This window comes from Alexandromys fortis, unplaced genomic scaffold (assembly GCF_014885135.2).
Source record: "Alexandromys fortis isolate MF-2015 unplaced genomic scaffold, M_Fortis_MF-2015_v1.1 scaffold_117, whole genome shotgun sequence".
Classification (NCBI taxonomy): Eukaryota; Metazoa; Chordata; class Mammalia; order Rodentia; family Cricetidae; genus Alexandromys; species Alexandromys fortis.
In genome coordinates, this window is record NW_026068015.1 from 5,240,491 (window position 1) to 5,255,488 (window position 14,998).

Here is a 14,998-nt window from a genome sequence, read left to right on the forward strand (position 1 = left end):
CCTACAACAGAATTTTGGATTTTAAGTATTAAATTCTACTTCTGTTTCCCCATTGGCTAGATATGACTGAGCCCTCAGCATCTGTATTGTGCTGAGACTCCCTAATGTTAAATGTTCCGTTTCATGTGATACTGAGCTTGGGGCCTGCTGGTTCCCTCCACAGCTCCCATTTTGTACCTGTAAGTATTCGGTTATATTATCTGGTTCTCTGAAGAGAGGTCTTTTAGAGGTCAGTGGTATCGATACTTTGAGAGAAGAGAAATATGCTCATTGAATAATCTCTGAGTTCTTGAGCCATCTCACTGTGGTTTGCTTCTCTGTGAAAAATGAGGATTCTTTTAACTGGATCCTCTGCTGAGTGTGCTGTTTATATTGACTTAATATAAAGATACTTAGTTGCTAGTAGAAAAGTATTCCAACCACAATTGTGAAAGGAGAGGGGACAGTGACCAGGAGATGGGGGCTGGTAGCTCTTCTATGTTAGTATTCCCCCATAGCTCTTCTATGTTAGTATTCCCCCATGCGGAGGCTGTATATCTAAACGAAATGACAAGACACTGAGAGCTAAGATCAACATTATCTGTGTGTAAAAGAATGGTTCAAATCTGAGATGTCATTCCGTGGAGTTTTCTATGCCTTTTAGCTTGCTAAAAATAACTACATTGGCTTAACCCAAGACTGAGTTAGACAACTTCTAATAGCTTGGAGAGTTCAAAAATACCCCTCTCTGTAAAATGTTTTTCCTTAAACCAAAAACCACGAGTACCTACTGCTGATAAAATGCATTTCACATGCCCAGGTCAGCAACTGTCACTTCACTTTACCTGCTTCTTTCTTCCCTGTGCTCCCCCCATCCATGTCAGCTGGAATGTGAAGTGTCATGCCCATGCCTTGGGGAAAGGACTAACTAAAAATAAAGTCTGAGTGCTGCTGTTGTAGACAACTAAGTTCCTGCTGTCATTAGAATTAAAGACTTTAACTGTTTGCAAATGGGATGAAAGATTGAAGCATGGGAGGTGTTACATTAGCAGAGTCCTTTCTGTTCAGTATGTTATCCTGCCAAAGGACAACTGAGTGAAAATATAAGAGTGATGTGTACAGTCCCTAGATAGTATCCAAGTGGCACATAGTTTCAGCCCATCATTCCACACTTAGGGGAATATAGAGGTGTTTGGGCAGTGTCTTGCTTTATAATCATGACCTTTCTGTTTTGCTGAAAAATAAAGTTTCTTAGAATATAGGACTTTCAGGGTCAAATCCAGGCTAGTCCTGGGCAAATATGCCAAGTTGCTGATATCCATTCTCAAAATACATCAATAAGTGCCCTTAATAAGGAGACAGAGAGACAACCAAAAGCAACTTGGACAAAAGTGACAGTCCTTAGTTTTCCACAAGCAAATTTAGGACCTGTTGATGAGGAATGAAGCACACACCAGCTGGATGAATTTTGCATAATATCTCTAGAAATGCTGAAAAGTTTTTACAAATCTACCCTTGTGAAATAACTGAGCTCCAATTTACAGAGAGAGAGAGAGAGAGAGAGAGAGAGAGAAAGACAGAGACAAAGAGAAAGACAGAGACAGAGAGAGACAGAAGGAAAGAAAAAAGAAAAGAGGTGTTGGGTGAATAGAGTAAAAAGTGAGGTCACTAATTTTCTGAACTTAAATTGATCTTCTGTTGCCCTTTTTCTTTAAAAATGTTTATTATTCTCAGATGATATATAAAGACATTCTCACATATTACAGTAATCTTATGATATATTTTTATTTTTAAGACTTTTTAAGAAAGCATTTTATGACTTTTGAGTCAGTTTTGATCTGGTAAGATCTCTACTAGGTTAGTCCTGGAATCCCCACCTGTGCAAACAGACAGCCTAGGTTTTTCCAGCACTTTCTGAGGCTTGAAAGGATGCATTTCTATTACTAGCTCCCTGCCGTTTGTGCAGGGTGTTGACTCTACGTGTAATTTACATTGATACTACTTCCTCTGACTTTTGCCCACCGCTTGATGGCTTCGTTTTACTGTTGACATGAACTTGGCTGTTATCAATATCCTGTTGCTCATGGATGGATTACCCACATGTGCAATAGCACCTTTGTGCTGTGTGATTATTTTCAAAATGGAGTAATAGGAGAAGTATGTTATTTCTTTAGAATTAGAGATGACTCTTCTAAGGATGAATCTACATAATTCCTTTCTCCTGCAGACCTCTGAATAAATGGTATGGGTGTATTGAGAAGTGAATTCTACGTGCCACCCTCACATATGTCAGAGCTGTTATTTTTGGAAGCAGGCAAGATGAATTATTCAGTCCTCTGGGACCAGTTAGAAATGACTCTCAAATGTGAGTTTGTGCCTGTGATGAATTCTCACTTTCTGTCATTTGTGCACTTAAGTAATGTTCCTCGGATTCTTGTGAGTATTTGGTTTTTGTTTATATTTGGATATGCTATCATTTTCTAAAGCCTAGAAATTGAGCCTAGGGCCTCACACTGATAGACAAACACTCTACCACTGTGTTCTTTCCCCAGCCTCCATATTTCAGATTGTGTGCCATAGAATCTATCAGTTGATAGGCAGGTAGACTTCAGCTCTATCTAGTCCACCTGCCTTGATATTTTTTCCTTGGTGAATCTGTTGTGCTTTTCTGGCGGGTGAGGACATTTTATTTTGGTCTTCACCCTGTTCCTCACTCAGCACCCTCTGCAGTATTTTGCTTATGAGTCATATGAAAATAATGTGGTGAGTGAGAATCTCAGGTGAGGTATGTTGAGTAAATTCATCCCAAACTGTAAGGTTCCTAAATATGAGACTTCCCGGAGCTGATGATTTGCTCAACAAGGCCACCAGGTGACACAGTTCTGATGTCTCCCACCATATTAGCTCTGCCCGTGTTATGCATGTGATTCTTAATAGAACAGGCAGCATCTCCTCATACGGGAACCTGAGTTACTTCTCATACTCCCATCTAAAGTCATACCTGCAACAGCAGTAAAAAAGCCATCTTGACCTTTCTCAGCTATTCTCCAACATGGCTAATTAAAAACATCAGAAGTTCTTTAAAAATAACAAAGCCCTGGGCACAAAACCCCAGTTAGAAATCTTCTTTCCCTGGAAGTAGGCTACAGGCATCAGCATTTTTGAAGCTCTTCTGTTGATTCCAATTTTTAAACAAGCATGGGCTAAAGCTTAGCCTGACCAGATGCCTCACTTGAGCTGGGGACCATCTTCCTCCTTCAGAGTAGCTAACAAGATAAAGGTGATACTCAACAGAATGGAGCTCTGCTCGCAGGGCCAGAGAGAAAGGAAAGAGTTTTGTGAGCTGCAAGCAGCTATGTAGTACAATGGTCTTAGGTCTTAGAGTGGAACTTATTGTGAATTCTGTCCTCTCAGCCTGACTCTGTGACCTTTGGCATAGCTTTAAACTAATGTTTCTTCATCTGTAAAGTGAGCATAACCATATTCCAAGTATTGCTTAACAATTTAGTGGAGTGGAGCTTTTAAAGTATTCCTATCCCTTTGCCAGCTAGTGTGAAACAGGCAGTCCAAAGGGAAAGTTACAGTGCAGTGTGAGAGAAGTATAAGAGCAGGAGGGGACCAACAGGCCTCTCTTCCACTGTTGCTGCTCAGTTAGCCTTCTAGGATGCCCTTACGCTTCTCCCTCATGACTGCACTTGACAGCAACTTGGGAACTTCTAAAGCATCAGTGCCTAGCCATGTCCAGTTCAGTGAATGATGCTTTCTGTGAGTGGACTCCAGAGGGTAGTAGTTGTAAACTGACATTTCTTGTCCTGACCTCCCACTCCCAGACTCAGAGGCATAATATTACTTATAAATGCTCAGTCAGTATCTCAGGCTAATTACTAACTAGCTCTTACATTTTAAATTAACCCACATTTCTTATTTATGCTCTGCAACATGGTGGTACTTTCATTAGCATGGCACATTCATCTCCTGATCCCTTTGCATCTGGCTAGCAAATCATCAATCCATCCTTCTCTTTCCTCTCATCCTCAGTTTAGTCACCACACCTATACTTTCTGCCTGGCTACTGACCAATCAGCATTTTATTAAACAAATTTGAGTGACAAATCGTCAGAGTGTACAACATTTCTTCCTTTCTGTCTAATTAAAAAGAAAGGTTTTTAATTTAACATAGTAAGATTATATACAACAAAACACTCATCAAGTAAGAATTACAGTTAAAATATCTAATTTTGGAAAAATTAGAGAAAATATTCTGTTATCTTTGTGAATCTAAAGTTTTGTGTTGTATGGAGGCCACTTGTTCATTTCCTGGCTTCCCAGACTCCTGTAATAACCACACAGAAACTATATTAATTAGATTACTGCTTGTCCTATTACTTAAGTGTATTGCTAGCTAGTTCTTACATCTAGAATTAACCCATCTTCATTATTTTATATTTTACCACCTGCAAGGTTTCAGTATGTCTGTGTCTGGCAGCAGCCCAAGGCTTCTCCCTGACTCCACCTCCTTTCTCCCAGCATTCAGTTTATTTTTCCCTGCCTAGCTCTATTCTACCTTATCACGGGCTCAAGGCAGTTTCTTTATTAACCAATGGTATTCACAGCATATAGAGGGGAATCCCACATCAGTTTTCCACCTCATTTATCTTTTATAATAACTAAAGAATTATAACTATAACTATCCAGTCTTCAAATCCATCAAAGACCCCAAAAGGGTAAAATGTTACCTAAAGATAGGAACCTCAGCTGCCTGGACAGTCACCCAACATTCCTCTGTAATTTTGGAGTATCCAACTCTGGCCTGCTGGTCTAGAATATCTGACAGACTTTCCTGTAAAGCAGAGAAATCTAAAGGACTTTCTACCTTGTCCTGGCAAATTTCAGCAGTCACCTTTTTTCTTTTTAGATCCTGTTGGTTCAGTTTGGACAACAATTGAGGCAAGAGAAGTTTCTTTGTCCCCATGGTTAGTTTTTGCCAGTAAAAAAAAAAACCTCTATACTGAGTTCTTCAATGCCCATCATCTTCTCTGAAGCAGATTGTTGCTGTCAGAACATGTCATGACAATCCTTAGGTTCTTAAGTATATTAAATGCCATATTCTGTAGGTCTTTGAAGTGTTTGAAGTCCATCTATCTAAATATATCTGTGTATGGCCTAACATGACTATAAGTTTGAGTATTATAGATGATACTTAACCTGTATTCTTTAATCATGTATTATATTTTTAAATGAGATGCATAGACATAATACCCTAGAGAAGAGTGGAAAATGTATACAATATAACTAAATTAATATAAAATTTGTATCAATAGACCAAAATCCATACCAATCTAAAATGTAAAATTAATACTTGGTTTTGGGATTAAAGTGGATACAATAATCTATCCTTTTATCCTATTTCTATACCCCACTTTTTTCCTGACCATTACCAATAACAACTTGTAACCAACCACCTTAAATGAAAATAAATATCCATAACCCATTTTTTGGGAGTGTGGGCATAGTTTTCTAGACTATTTCCTGTTGATTGGGAGTGTTGGTAATTTTAGGGGGACTCTGAGATAATTTAGGATTATGGTCAAGTCTTAGAGTATTCTGTAAGTCTGAATCATCTCATCCAGCATCCTTGAAGGAGTTCTGGATGCAAAACTCAGAGGAAACTTCAGCAGAGGCATTCTGAAACATTGGATCATCTGGGCCATCCATTTTCATTAGAGATTTTTCAGGGGCATTTCCTCAATCAAACCTGATTTTTCTTAACCCAGAATGAACTCAAAGTTCTTAATTTTCTGGAAAAATAAAAGCAGACCCTTTTTCCCAAAGTAACATCTTTTTATTGAAAATTTGAAGTCAAAATATTTTAAAAATATATAAGTTGGTTTAATCTAGCAGCTTTTATAATGAAATATTTCTCAGCAGTTATCATTTTCCCATATTAGTTAAAAAAATTAAAGACAACACAATAATATACACAATTCAGATTCAGTGTATTTTCCATATTTATGTTGTATATTATAATTTTTATTACTCTATTCCTTTTTAAGGACTTTTTCTACCTATTTCTTTTTTCTCCCAAGCCTAGATATAGATAAATAGATATAGATATATTTTTAAAGCACTGTAAACTGTTTACAGGGTTGTTTTCCCCCCTCTGAATCTGTGTTTACTGCATATCTCTATCTTTTTCTGATCCCATGAGTCTTTAAAATGCTGAGTTGACTAAGACCAAACCAGAAACTTTGTCATCTGGCTCCATTGCATGTCTTGGTTCCTTGAGAGGCTAGTCTTATGGTGGAGGTATGTTTACTTCTAGCTTGGGAGCTATGTTCACTGCTCCAACTCTAGGAAGTTTCTGGATCCACACTGCCACCAAGTAGTATGCCACCCAGCTCATGAACCCCATTCAAGTGTTAGGTAGCAGGGATCCTTAAAAGAGCCTCCCATTTTTTGCCACTAATGTTGAGTTAAGGAAGCTGTCTCTTAAAGAAGCTATGCCTTTGCTTGCCACTAGAGAAAAAGCAGACCCTCTTTTCCAAAGTAACATATCTTTTTTCTTAAACTTTGGAGTCAAGATATTTTTAAAATATATAGGATGGTTTAATCTAACAGCTTTTATAATCAAATATTTCTCAGCAGTGGTTACCAAGAAGTTTAGTTTGACTCTGTTAATGTGTGTTTAAAATCTTTTTTAAAGCTTTATCAGGTCTTATGTGGAAATTCCAACCACATGCTGAAGTACCAAATAAACAAGGATGTTTCCTGTCTCAACCATCTGGTCCCAAATAACTGACTCAGAGGCTTATAAATGCTTGGTCAATAGCTCAGGCTTATTACTAAACAGCTCTTACATTGTAACTTAACCCATATTTTTTATTTACACTCTGCAACATGGCAGTACCTTTGTTAGCATGACATGTTCATCTCCTGCTCTGGCTGCATCTAGCTGGTCACTCTGACTCCACACTTTTTCCTATCATCATTAGTTTGGTTGCCCTGCCTATGCTTCCTGCCTGGCTACTTGTCAATCAGTGTTTTATCAAACCAATTCAAGTGACAAATCTTTACAATGTACAAGAGGATTATTCCACAGCAAGTAGTTATTTAAAAGATTCCAAGGCAACTTGAATTATCAGGCATGGTGAAATACAGTGGTACACGATCAGGAAGGAGTGAAGTATGTGTTTTCTCTGCTGCAGGTTGTCTTGCTGCTCCAGCAACAAACTGAAGTCATGCATGTAGCTCCAGCAAAGCACATTCAAGTAGTTTGCATGCTTCTTGCTTGTTTTATGCCTGATAAGCTCCTGTACCCCCTCTGTGCATGTAACGGACTTTCTAGCTACCCACTTATTTTACAAATTATTGCATGAACCACAAGAAGAAATAATCAGAAATGGATCAGGTGTCTCCTTACAACATTTTTATATGAAATTTAGATTGTATTCACTGTGCTTATTTTTAGTTTCCTATATGTGGATTTTGCAATTCATTCTCCTGGCTTATATGTAATGTGTTTCCCATTAGCTACAATGCAGAAGCAATTATGGATATGCTGTGTAGAAACCTGCTTTAAATATTCCCCTTGCTCTCAAAGGCTTCCCTGTGAGTTGTAATATTTAGGTGCTTTGTTTACTAGTCCAAGGGTGTGTTTTGTCATATGTTGAACGACCACACTGACTATAAAAAATAAGACATGAGTAAAAACCCAGAGAAGCTGTAAACATCTGTGAGAGCTTGCTCGGCAGGGCTGCTTGTAGAAGGAGGCTCAGCACACCCTGATTGTGTGCAGCCGGTGGTGTGTATGTTCTCACAAATGGGCCATTAAGAGGAGCTGTTAGATATATGACCAGCTGCTCTGCAGGCTATAGATCTGCCCTGTTAGCTGTAATAGAAACTAGAGGGACCACACTCACAAACCCTCCTATAAATTGCAGCTCCGATTCTATACAAATTTGATATTTTATGGAACCCAGTAGTAATCTTTTGTCCACACAGTCTCACTAAAGAAACCAGAGTTTGAGTCTGCCACATTGCGGGCAGTGGTCAAGGCTGACCTGTGGTCAATGGTTGGGATTACTGCAGGTCATGGAGGAGCTGTGGTATGAAGTGCCATCAGAAACACACATACTTGCCTTGCACCAGATACCCCAAACATCACTGCAGAAGGATTGGTCAAGGCTGCGGTCAAGTCTGGAAAGAGTCAACCCGATTTCATGTGGCCTGCACATTGTAGTCTCCATATTTCAACGTTCAGGGCCAGGTTTTGGAAAACAACTGCCTACCAGGCTGAGAGTGCATGGCTGTCTAGCCCAACACCAGATCATGGAATTATCTCTAAACAGCGAGTTTGACTTGATGTTTACAAGGTCCATTATCTTGATATATAGTAAATAGTAAATATAATTAGTTCCCCTCAATAGAGAAAGGCATGACCTTGGAAGAAGGAAGGTTGTGATGTTTCAAATTTTAGAATAACATAAAAACAGTATTTTAAGTCTTTTAACTTTTTTTTTCTTTCTTTATTTATTAAAGATTTCTGTCTCTTCCCCCCAGCCGCCTCCCCTTTCCCTCCCCCTCCCCCAATCAAGTCCTTCTCCCTCGTCAGCCCAAATTGCTCTTTGGGCTGAAGAAGTCTTTTAACTTTTATACAGAAATTTTAGACTTATAGTAACAGAGAGAATCAAGTAATGAATTCCCCTTCCCATGTGTTGTCAGCCACATCAAACAAGTAGTTTTGCCTTATTTAATCTCCTAACCATATGAAATTTAAGCTTTTGAGTATATTCTAGCATAGGCATCATTTGTTTTCCTGGATAATGATAAATTGAATTATAGGCATCCTATCAGCAAAGACAGTTTTATTGTAAGTCCACGCAGTTCCAAGTGTGCCTCAAAAGCAGTGGTGGCTCATTGTGACAGGCGAAGACAATCTGAGGAGTGTCACATCACAACATTTTGGCATTGTGATGATGTTCAGATGCATAACTTCTCCAGGTATTGAATTTTTATTATCTTTTCTAAATGACCACTCTTCAACAGACTGAAACAACTGTTGTCTTTCCGTATATAAAGCCCCAAAAGCATACTGTAGAACCTCTGTGCTTTGCCCTCCTCCAGGGACTTGGTCCAATGTTTGAAGATAGATGACATATCCTGCTGTCATCTAGTGGATACTGAGGACATCTCTTCTCCCTGGAATTACATGGCCCTAAATTTCAATTGTTTCCAGATTAAGGAAGTTTGGCCTAAACTAATGTGGTGATTCAGGCTTCTCTGTGTGTTATCTTCAGAAGGATTGGTAGATGGGTCTTGTTATGGTCTCGGATAGAAAGAGTTAATCTGGTTATATGTTGTCTGCCCACTATAGGCCTCATATTTCATACTGCACATTAATACAGTGTTTTTCATATGAGATCAAAAGGTAAAATTTGCTCCATATCCTTTTAAAAATGTAATTCAGCACTTAAGTTAACAAAGTCTCACTTTCTTGTACACAATGGTTTGTCTACAAGGTTAACCAACACCAGGGCTGCTGGAAAAAAAAAGGAGGGACTGAAAGTTTTCTGGGTATATAAACATTTTATGTTTAAGAAATCTGCATCAAGTCCATGCTCTGGGAATTTTAAATCTATATTTGTGCATATGTGGGCATGCTTGAGCATTTGTGTTTCAGCACAGTAGTGGGAATGTGTTCTTGGGATGAAATTCAGGTTGTCAGACTTAATGGAAAGTCTGAGCTATCTCACTGGCCTAGATAATTGCATGGAAATATTTGTGCCACTTAAAGAAAAACTTCTCATTTATTTGATTATTTGATTTTATTTGTTTTATTTTATGTTGTAAACAGCCTTATGCAGTCCAGACTGGTCTCCAACTTTCCTTGTAGCTGAGAATGACCTTGAACCTGATCCTCTGCTTCCACCTCCCACATGCTGGAATTACAGCTGTGCACCACTGTAACCCAGGAAATTTTTAAGATGAGTTTTTAAGTTTAGAAATAAGAACTGGGGCCTAGGAGATGACTCCATCTATAAAGCACTTGATTTGCAAATGTAAGTGCCAGAGTTCTGGTTCCCTGCAGCCACATAAAAATTCAGGCAGTTTCAGTAGCTGGTTAATGCTCTTAGCAGTAGGGAGGAGGAAACCGCAAGATGACTCGCCTGAATCTGTGAGCTTTAGATCAACAGGGGTCCCCTCCTGAGTAAATAAAGTGGGAAAGAAAGAAAGAAGACACAGGCATCAATCTCTGACCACCACACATACACATATGCACCCACACCATGAAAAGATACATACATGTTCATACATAATCACAGACAAGAAAAGTAATAAGACAGGATCGTCTAGGAAAATTCATCATTTTCCTAACCTTTAAACATGGAAAGCCATTAATATAAAATACTATAATCTGGAAAATGAAATCAATTTGAAATGGAAGATAACTTTTATGTCTTAACATGCCTTTGTGGTGTGTGTGTGTGGGTGTGTGTGTGGGGGTGTGTGTGTGTGTATGTGTGTGTATATGTGTGAGAGGTGGGAGACCTCAATAGGTTTTTTTCTCAAAGGAGGAGTTCCCAACAAATTCTATCAAAAAATACTGTTTGTCCACAGCTTTCCTAAATGATATTGAGAGCTGTTAGAAAATCTTTATGAGTTAAGTTGCTGTTTCTTTGTATAGAAGGGTGTCAATGACTCACAACTGGTGTTGTGTTGTCGATAGGCAAGGTGTCAGACACAGAGCGCCATACAGCCACCTTCTGGATGAGCTATGCCAGATGTTGTTTGATTAGAGTAGACTAATTAGATGGTTGATTAATTCTGCCACTCGTGGATTAGTTTAGCTGATAAGTAGATTGCCTCCACTTAGCATTGGTTCCCAGGTCACAGTGACAAAGGTCAGGACATTTCTCAAATAGACTGGTTAATCATTCAGAAATAGTATAAATCAAGAACCTAATCATGATGTCTAGTTAAATCTAGCATATGAGTCAGAATGTGTGATTTATTTTATATATTTCTCCATGAGGACATTGAAACCAGTTGCACCCGATTGTGTGCTCATATTTAAGATCCCTGCATCAGACAACGGAAGAAGTGCAGTGAGAATGTGAGACAACGCGGTGGATGAGTTTCTTATCTCAGAGTGGCAGGATGGTCACAAACATGACAGTATTTCTGTTGTTCCAACAAATGTCTGAGATAATCAGCTTATAAGGGGAGAAGGTTAATTTTGGCTCTCAGTGTTAGAGCTTTAGTCGCTTGACCTTGCTGCTTTTGAACCTGTCACATGGAGCACATAATGAAGGCAGCTGCTCACCTTATGGAAGCTAGGAAACAGAAAGAAAGGAAGAAGAAAGCAGAGCCCTACAATTCATTCAGGGAATACCCCCAGTCATCTAATTCCGTTCCACCTCCTACCTCTGCTCCTAAGTGGTGCCACCAATGGGACTCTTATGAGGACTAACCCAAATCGTAGCAAGTGGTATGAGAACATGCTTTTATATTCTAGCCACATGGGTCTATAAGTTGTTTCATTTATATCCTTGGGAAGGCAGGAGGTCATGCAGCCTCAAGTCTATTAACTTGACAGAAGTCAAAGCATCTTATGCCTTCCTAAGCTTTCACTATCACATGGTTCCTTGTTGACAGTCTCTGTGTAACTATCTTAACCACTGTGGTCCTCAGTGAACCTAAGGGGAAGAGATTAGAGAGTAAAATTATAATTCCCTTGTGCTCTTGGTTGTATTCATGAATTCTTGTTTCACTGGAAGGGGAATTCCCGTATGTTAGGGAATGTTCCTGGAACAATGAAGAGTACTCAGTTCTCAGAGGAAGGGGTGGGAACAGGAACACATATCTCCTGGCATCACACACTGTGCCCATAGCATCCAGTTTGGGCTCTTGTCTACCTGCGCTGGACTAGTGAGGATTGATGTGTTTGCAATGAAGCAGGTTAGGAGTAATGAGAAGTTAGTAAGAAGTGGATGCAGGTTCTTTTTTCAGAAAGAATGCATGTGTCTCACCATTTATTTACCTGGTTCTCTATAAGTACCTGTCGTTTAGGAGACTTGCTGGATCAGGAAATCTCCAGTATGTTCTCTTCCTGCTCTTTCTGCTGTTCTATAGATTCGAATCCTTTAGGTGAATAGGAAAGGTGGACACTTTTCTCCATTTTGAGAAGCATACAGAAGAGCCTATAACAGAAAAACAAGAAAAGTCTCACTTAGAAATATTCTTAGTTTTAGCCGGGCAGTGGTGGCGCACGCCTTTAATCCCAGCACCCGGGAGGCAGAGGCAGGTGGATCTCTGGGAGTTCGAGACCAGTCTGGTCTACAAGAGCTAGTTCCAGGACAGGCTCCAAAACCACAGAGAAACACTGCAAGAAATATTCTTAGTTTTAATAAAAAGAACTCTATACCAGGAAGAAAAATATTTTGTAATCAAGATTAAAATACACCAATCAAAGGTACTTTCTAGCTTTTTAAATTAATCTTCCAACTTACATAGAAATTTTGATTCTGACATATTCAATCCAGAAATTATAGTAGTTGCATCATTTAGCTGAGGGATCCTCGGCTTTCTTAGGTGTCAATACCCAAAAAGCCATAGGAAAATGTTATGGTGCCTCTAAGCTAAAATAAATAATTAAAAATTGAATCACAGTGCCCAAGGTATTAGTGGGACAGACACTGTCCTGCCTTTGTTGCTCACTTTCAACTAAATTACAATGTCCAGGAATGATTATTAGTGTTTCTCACGTGGTCTGAAGCAGCTCAGCTCTTCCCTGCACATCTCAAGCACGGCGTCTTCCATCTTAAGACTCGCCTTTCTGTGGAGGTTCAGCAGCCGATCCACTCATCCACTGACATTCTTGGTGCTCTCTTTTCTGTGCCTGCAGGAGAAGCCATACCAGTGCTCAGAGTGCAGCAAGGCCTTCAGCCAGAAGCGGGGCCTGGATGAGCATAAGAGGACACACACAGGAGAAAAGCCTTTTCAGTGTGACGTAAGTTGGGATTCTTTTCTCTCCCCTGATACTCTGCAGTACCAGGAGGACAGTCCGTACCTCAGCATGTGTTGGTTTTGTGAGTTGATCGGTGCCTTCTGCTGCTTTTAACTCTGGGCTTCACATTCAGTACAATCATATTTTATTCATTATGGTTTACTAGCAGCAAACAAACTGGGATTTTCATCAGGATATCTTCCAGTGTTTCATTCCAAGGAGCTGTTGTTCTTCCAGGATGTAAATATGGGATCGTTGGAGGAAACTCAGGCATCTGCCCCAATCTTTGATGAGTTAGCGACAGTTGAACCAATAGCGAGTAGGATGAAAATATATTCTATGTGTCTGTAATTGTCCTTCAAAATCAGAATGTAAAAAATATATTTAGCTACTCAGATGTTAAATACAAGCTGAATTTTCAGAATATGTCTATAAATTTATTTCTGTTAAATAATGCTACTTAAGACATTTTCTATTTTGGATCATTGAATTGAACTGAAATAATTTGACATAACTGTTTCACATTAATTTTGAAAGGAGAGAGTGCTACTGTTCTTAGTAAATTTAATAAGAACAGTGATGGGGGAAATGATTATTTTCTACCAATGTTTATGTCATCTGATCAACCCAAGTGTTAGAGAAGGCTTGTTCTTGACAAATAAATATAAAAAAAAAGAGCATCAGTGGAAGTTGGTATGAGAAGAAACACTGAAGTAGTAATGTGTGAAGCAGCTCTGTACAAATTCACTGTAAATGCTGAATTTACCCAAGAGTGTCATCCCACTGGCATGTCGCAGCGGGGACCATATGGTGCAAGGAGTACCTGTGAACGGGAACTGACAAACGCAAGACCTTTTCCCCATCCTGTGAGAGCTCGCTGGAGGCTAAAGCAGCAATGCACGCTTACTCATAAAATACCTTCCTCTCCAGGACACTTCAGGAAAACCCAACTGTAGCAAGAGAAATGCACGCAGATAGAACATGGTCCTGAACTGGAGCTAGCTCAGTAACTTCAGTTAGTTAATTCTTTTACAGAGACAAAGCCTATGTAAGTGCCTTGGTCGTACAACTACACAGATAACCATTTCAGGCCTGAAACAGTCTGCTAGTGCTGTTGAATTAGGAGCGGCAGGGCTGCGTCCCCGGCACCCGGCCACCCGCATGGCTAGGTTATGCCCCGAAATAATTACATGGAAACTGTATCTTTTTAAACACTGCCTGGCCCGGCTAGTTCCAGTTTCTTATTGGCTAGCTCTTACATATTGTTCTAACCCATTTCTAATATTCTGTGTAGCCCACGAGGTGGCTTACCAGGGAGGATCTTAACCTGCGTCTGTCTGGAGTGGGAGAACCATGGCGACTCCTCGACTAAGCTTCTTTCTCCCAGAATTCTGTTCTGTGTACTCCACCCACCTAAGGGTTGGCCTATCAAGGGGCCTAAGCAGTTTCTTTATTAGTAAGAAATCACTCCCATATCACTAGTGCCATATCGACACTTCCTCTAAATTTTCATTCCTATCAGCAGCTGGAGCCTTCACCCTTTCTCATCACTTCAGATGTCCAGTGTGTTCCCCTGGGCACCTTTGACATGAAATTTTGAAATCTTTTTAAAAATTTATAAGATTTCTTAACAGACTTTATGTGTCTGCATGCCTGTGCAGGCACATGTGCCCCATGGTGTGGGTGTAGAGGTCAGAGGGAAACCTGTGGGACTCCATTCCCTCCTTCTGCCAAGTGGGTCCTGTGTTGACAGAGTGTTGTTCATTCCTGGCCGCCCAGACCCAAAATAATCACATAGAAATGATAGTAATCCCACCCACTGAGACAGTGGGACTGATCTATTGGGAGCTCACCAAGGCCAGCTGGACTGTGACTGAAAAAGCATGGGATAAAACCGGACTCTCTGATCATGGCGAACAATGAGGGCTGATGAGAAGCCAAGGACAATGGCACGGGGTTTTGATCCTACTTCATGTTCCGGCTTGGTGGGAGCCTAGCCAGATTGGATGTTCA

The 14,998-nt window shown here is 39.8% G+C and overlaps 1 protein-coding gene across 4 annotated transcripts in view; it reads left to right on the forward strand.

The window, feature by feature from the left end:
* The window catches only part of Prdm5 (PR/SET domain 5), a 153,008-nt gene that overhangs the window by 128,709 nt on the left and 9,301 nt on the right, over positions 1-14,998 (forward strand). For 3 of the 4 annotated variants that reach the window (XM_050162316.1, XM_050162314.1, XM_050162315.1), the window contains one exon: positions 12,884-12,988. In XM_050162316.1, coding sequence (XP_050018273.1) covers positions 12,884-12,988 — 105 coding nt within the window. Of the gene's footprint in view, positions 1-2,206; positions 2,345-12,883; positions 12,989-14,998 lie in introns of all 4 variants that reach the window. The other variant, XR_007595435.1, reaches the window with a different exon arrangement.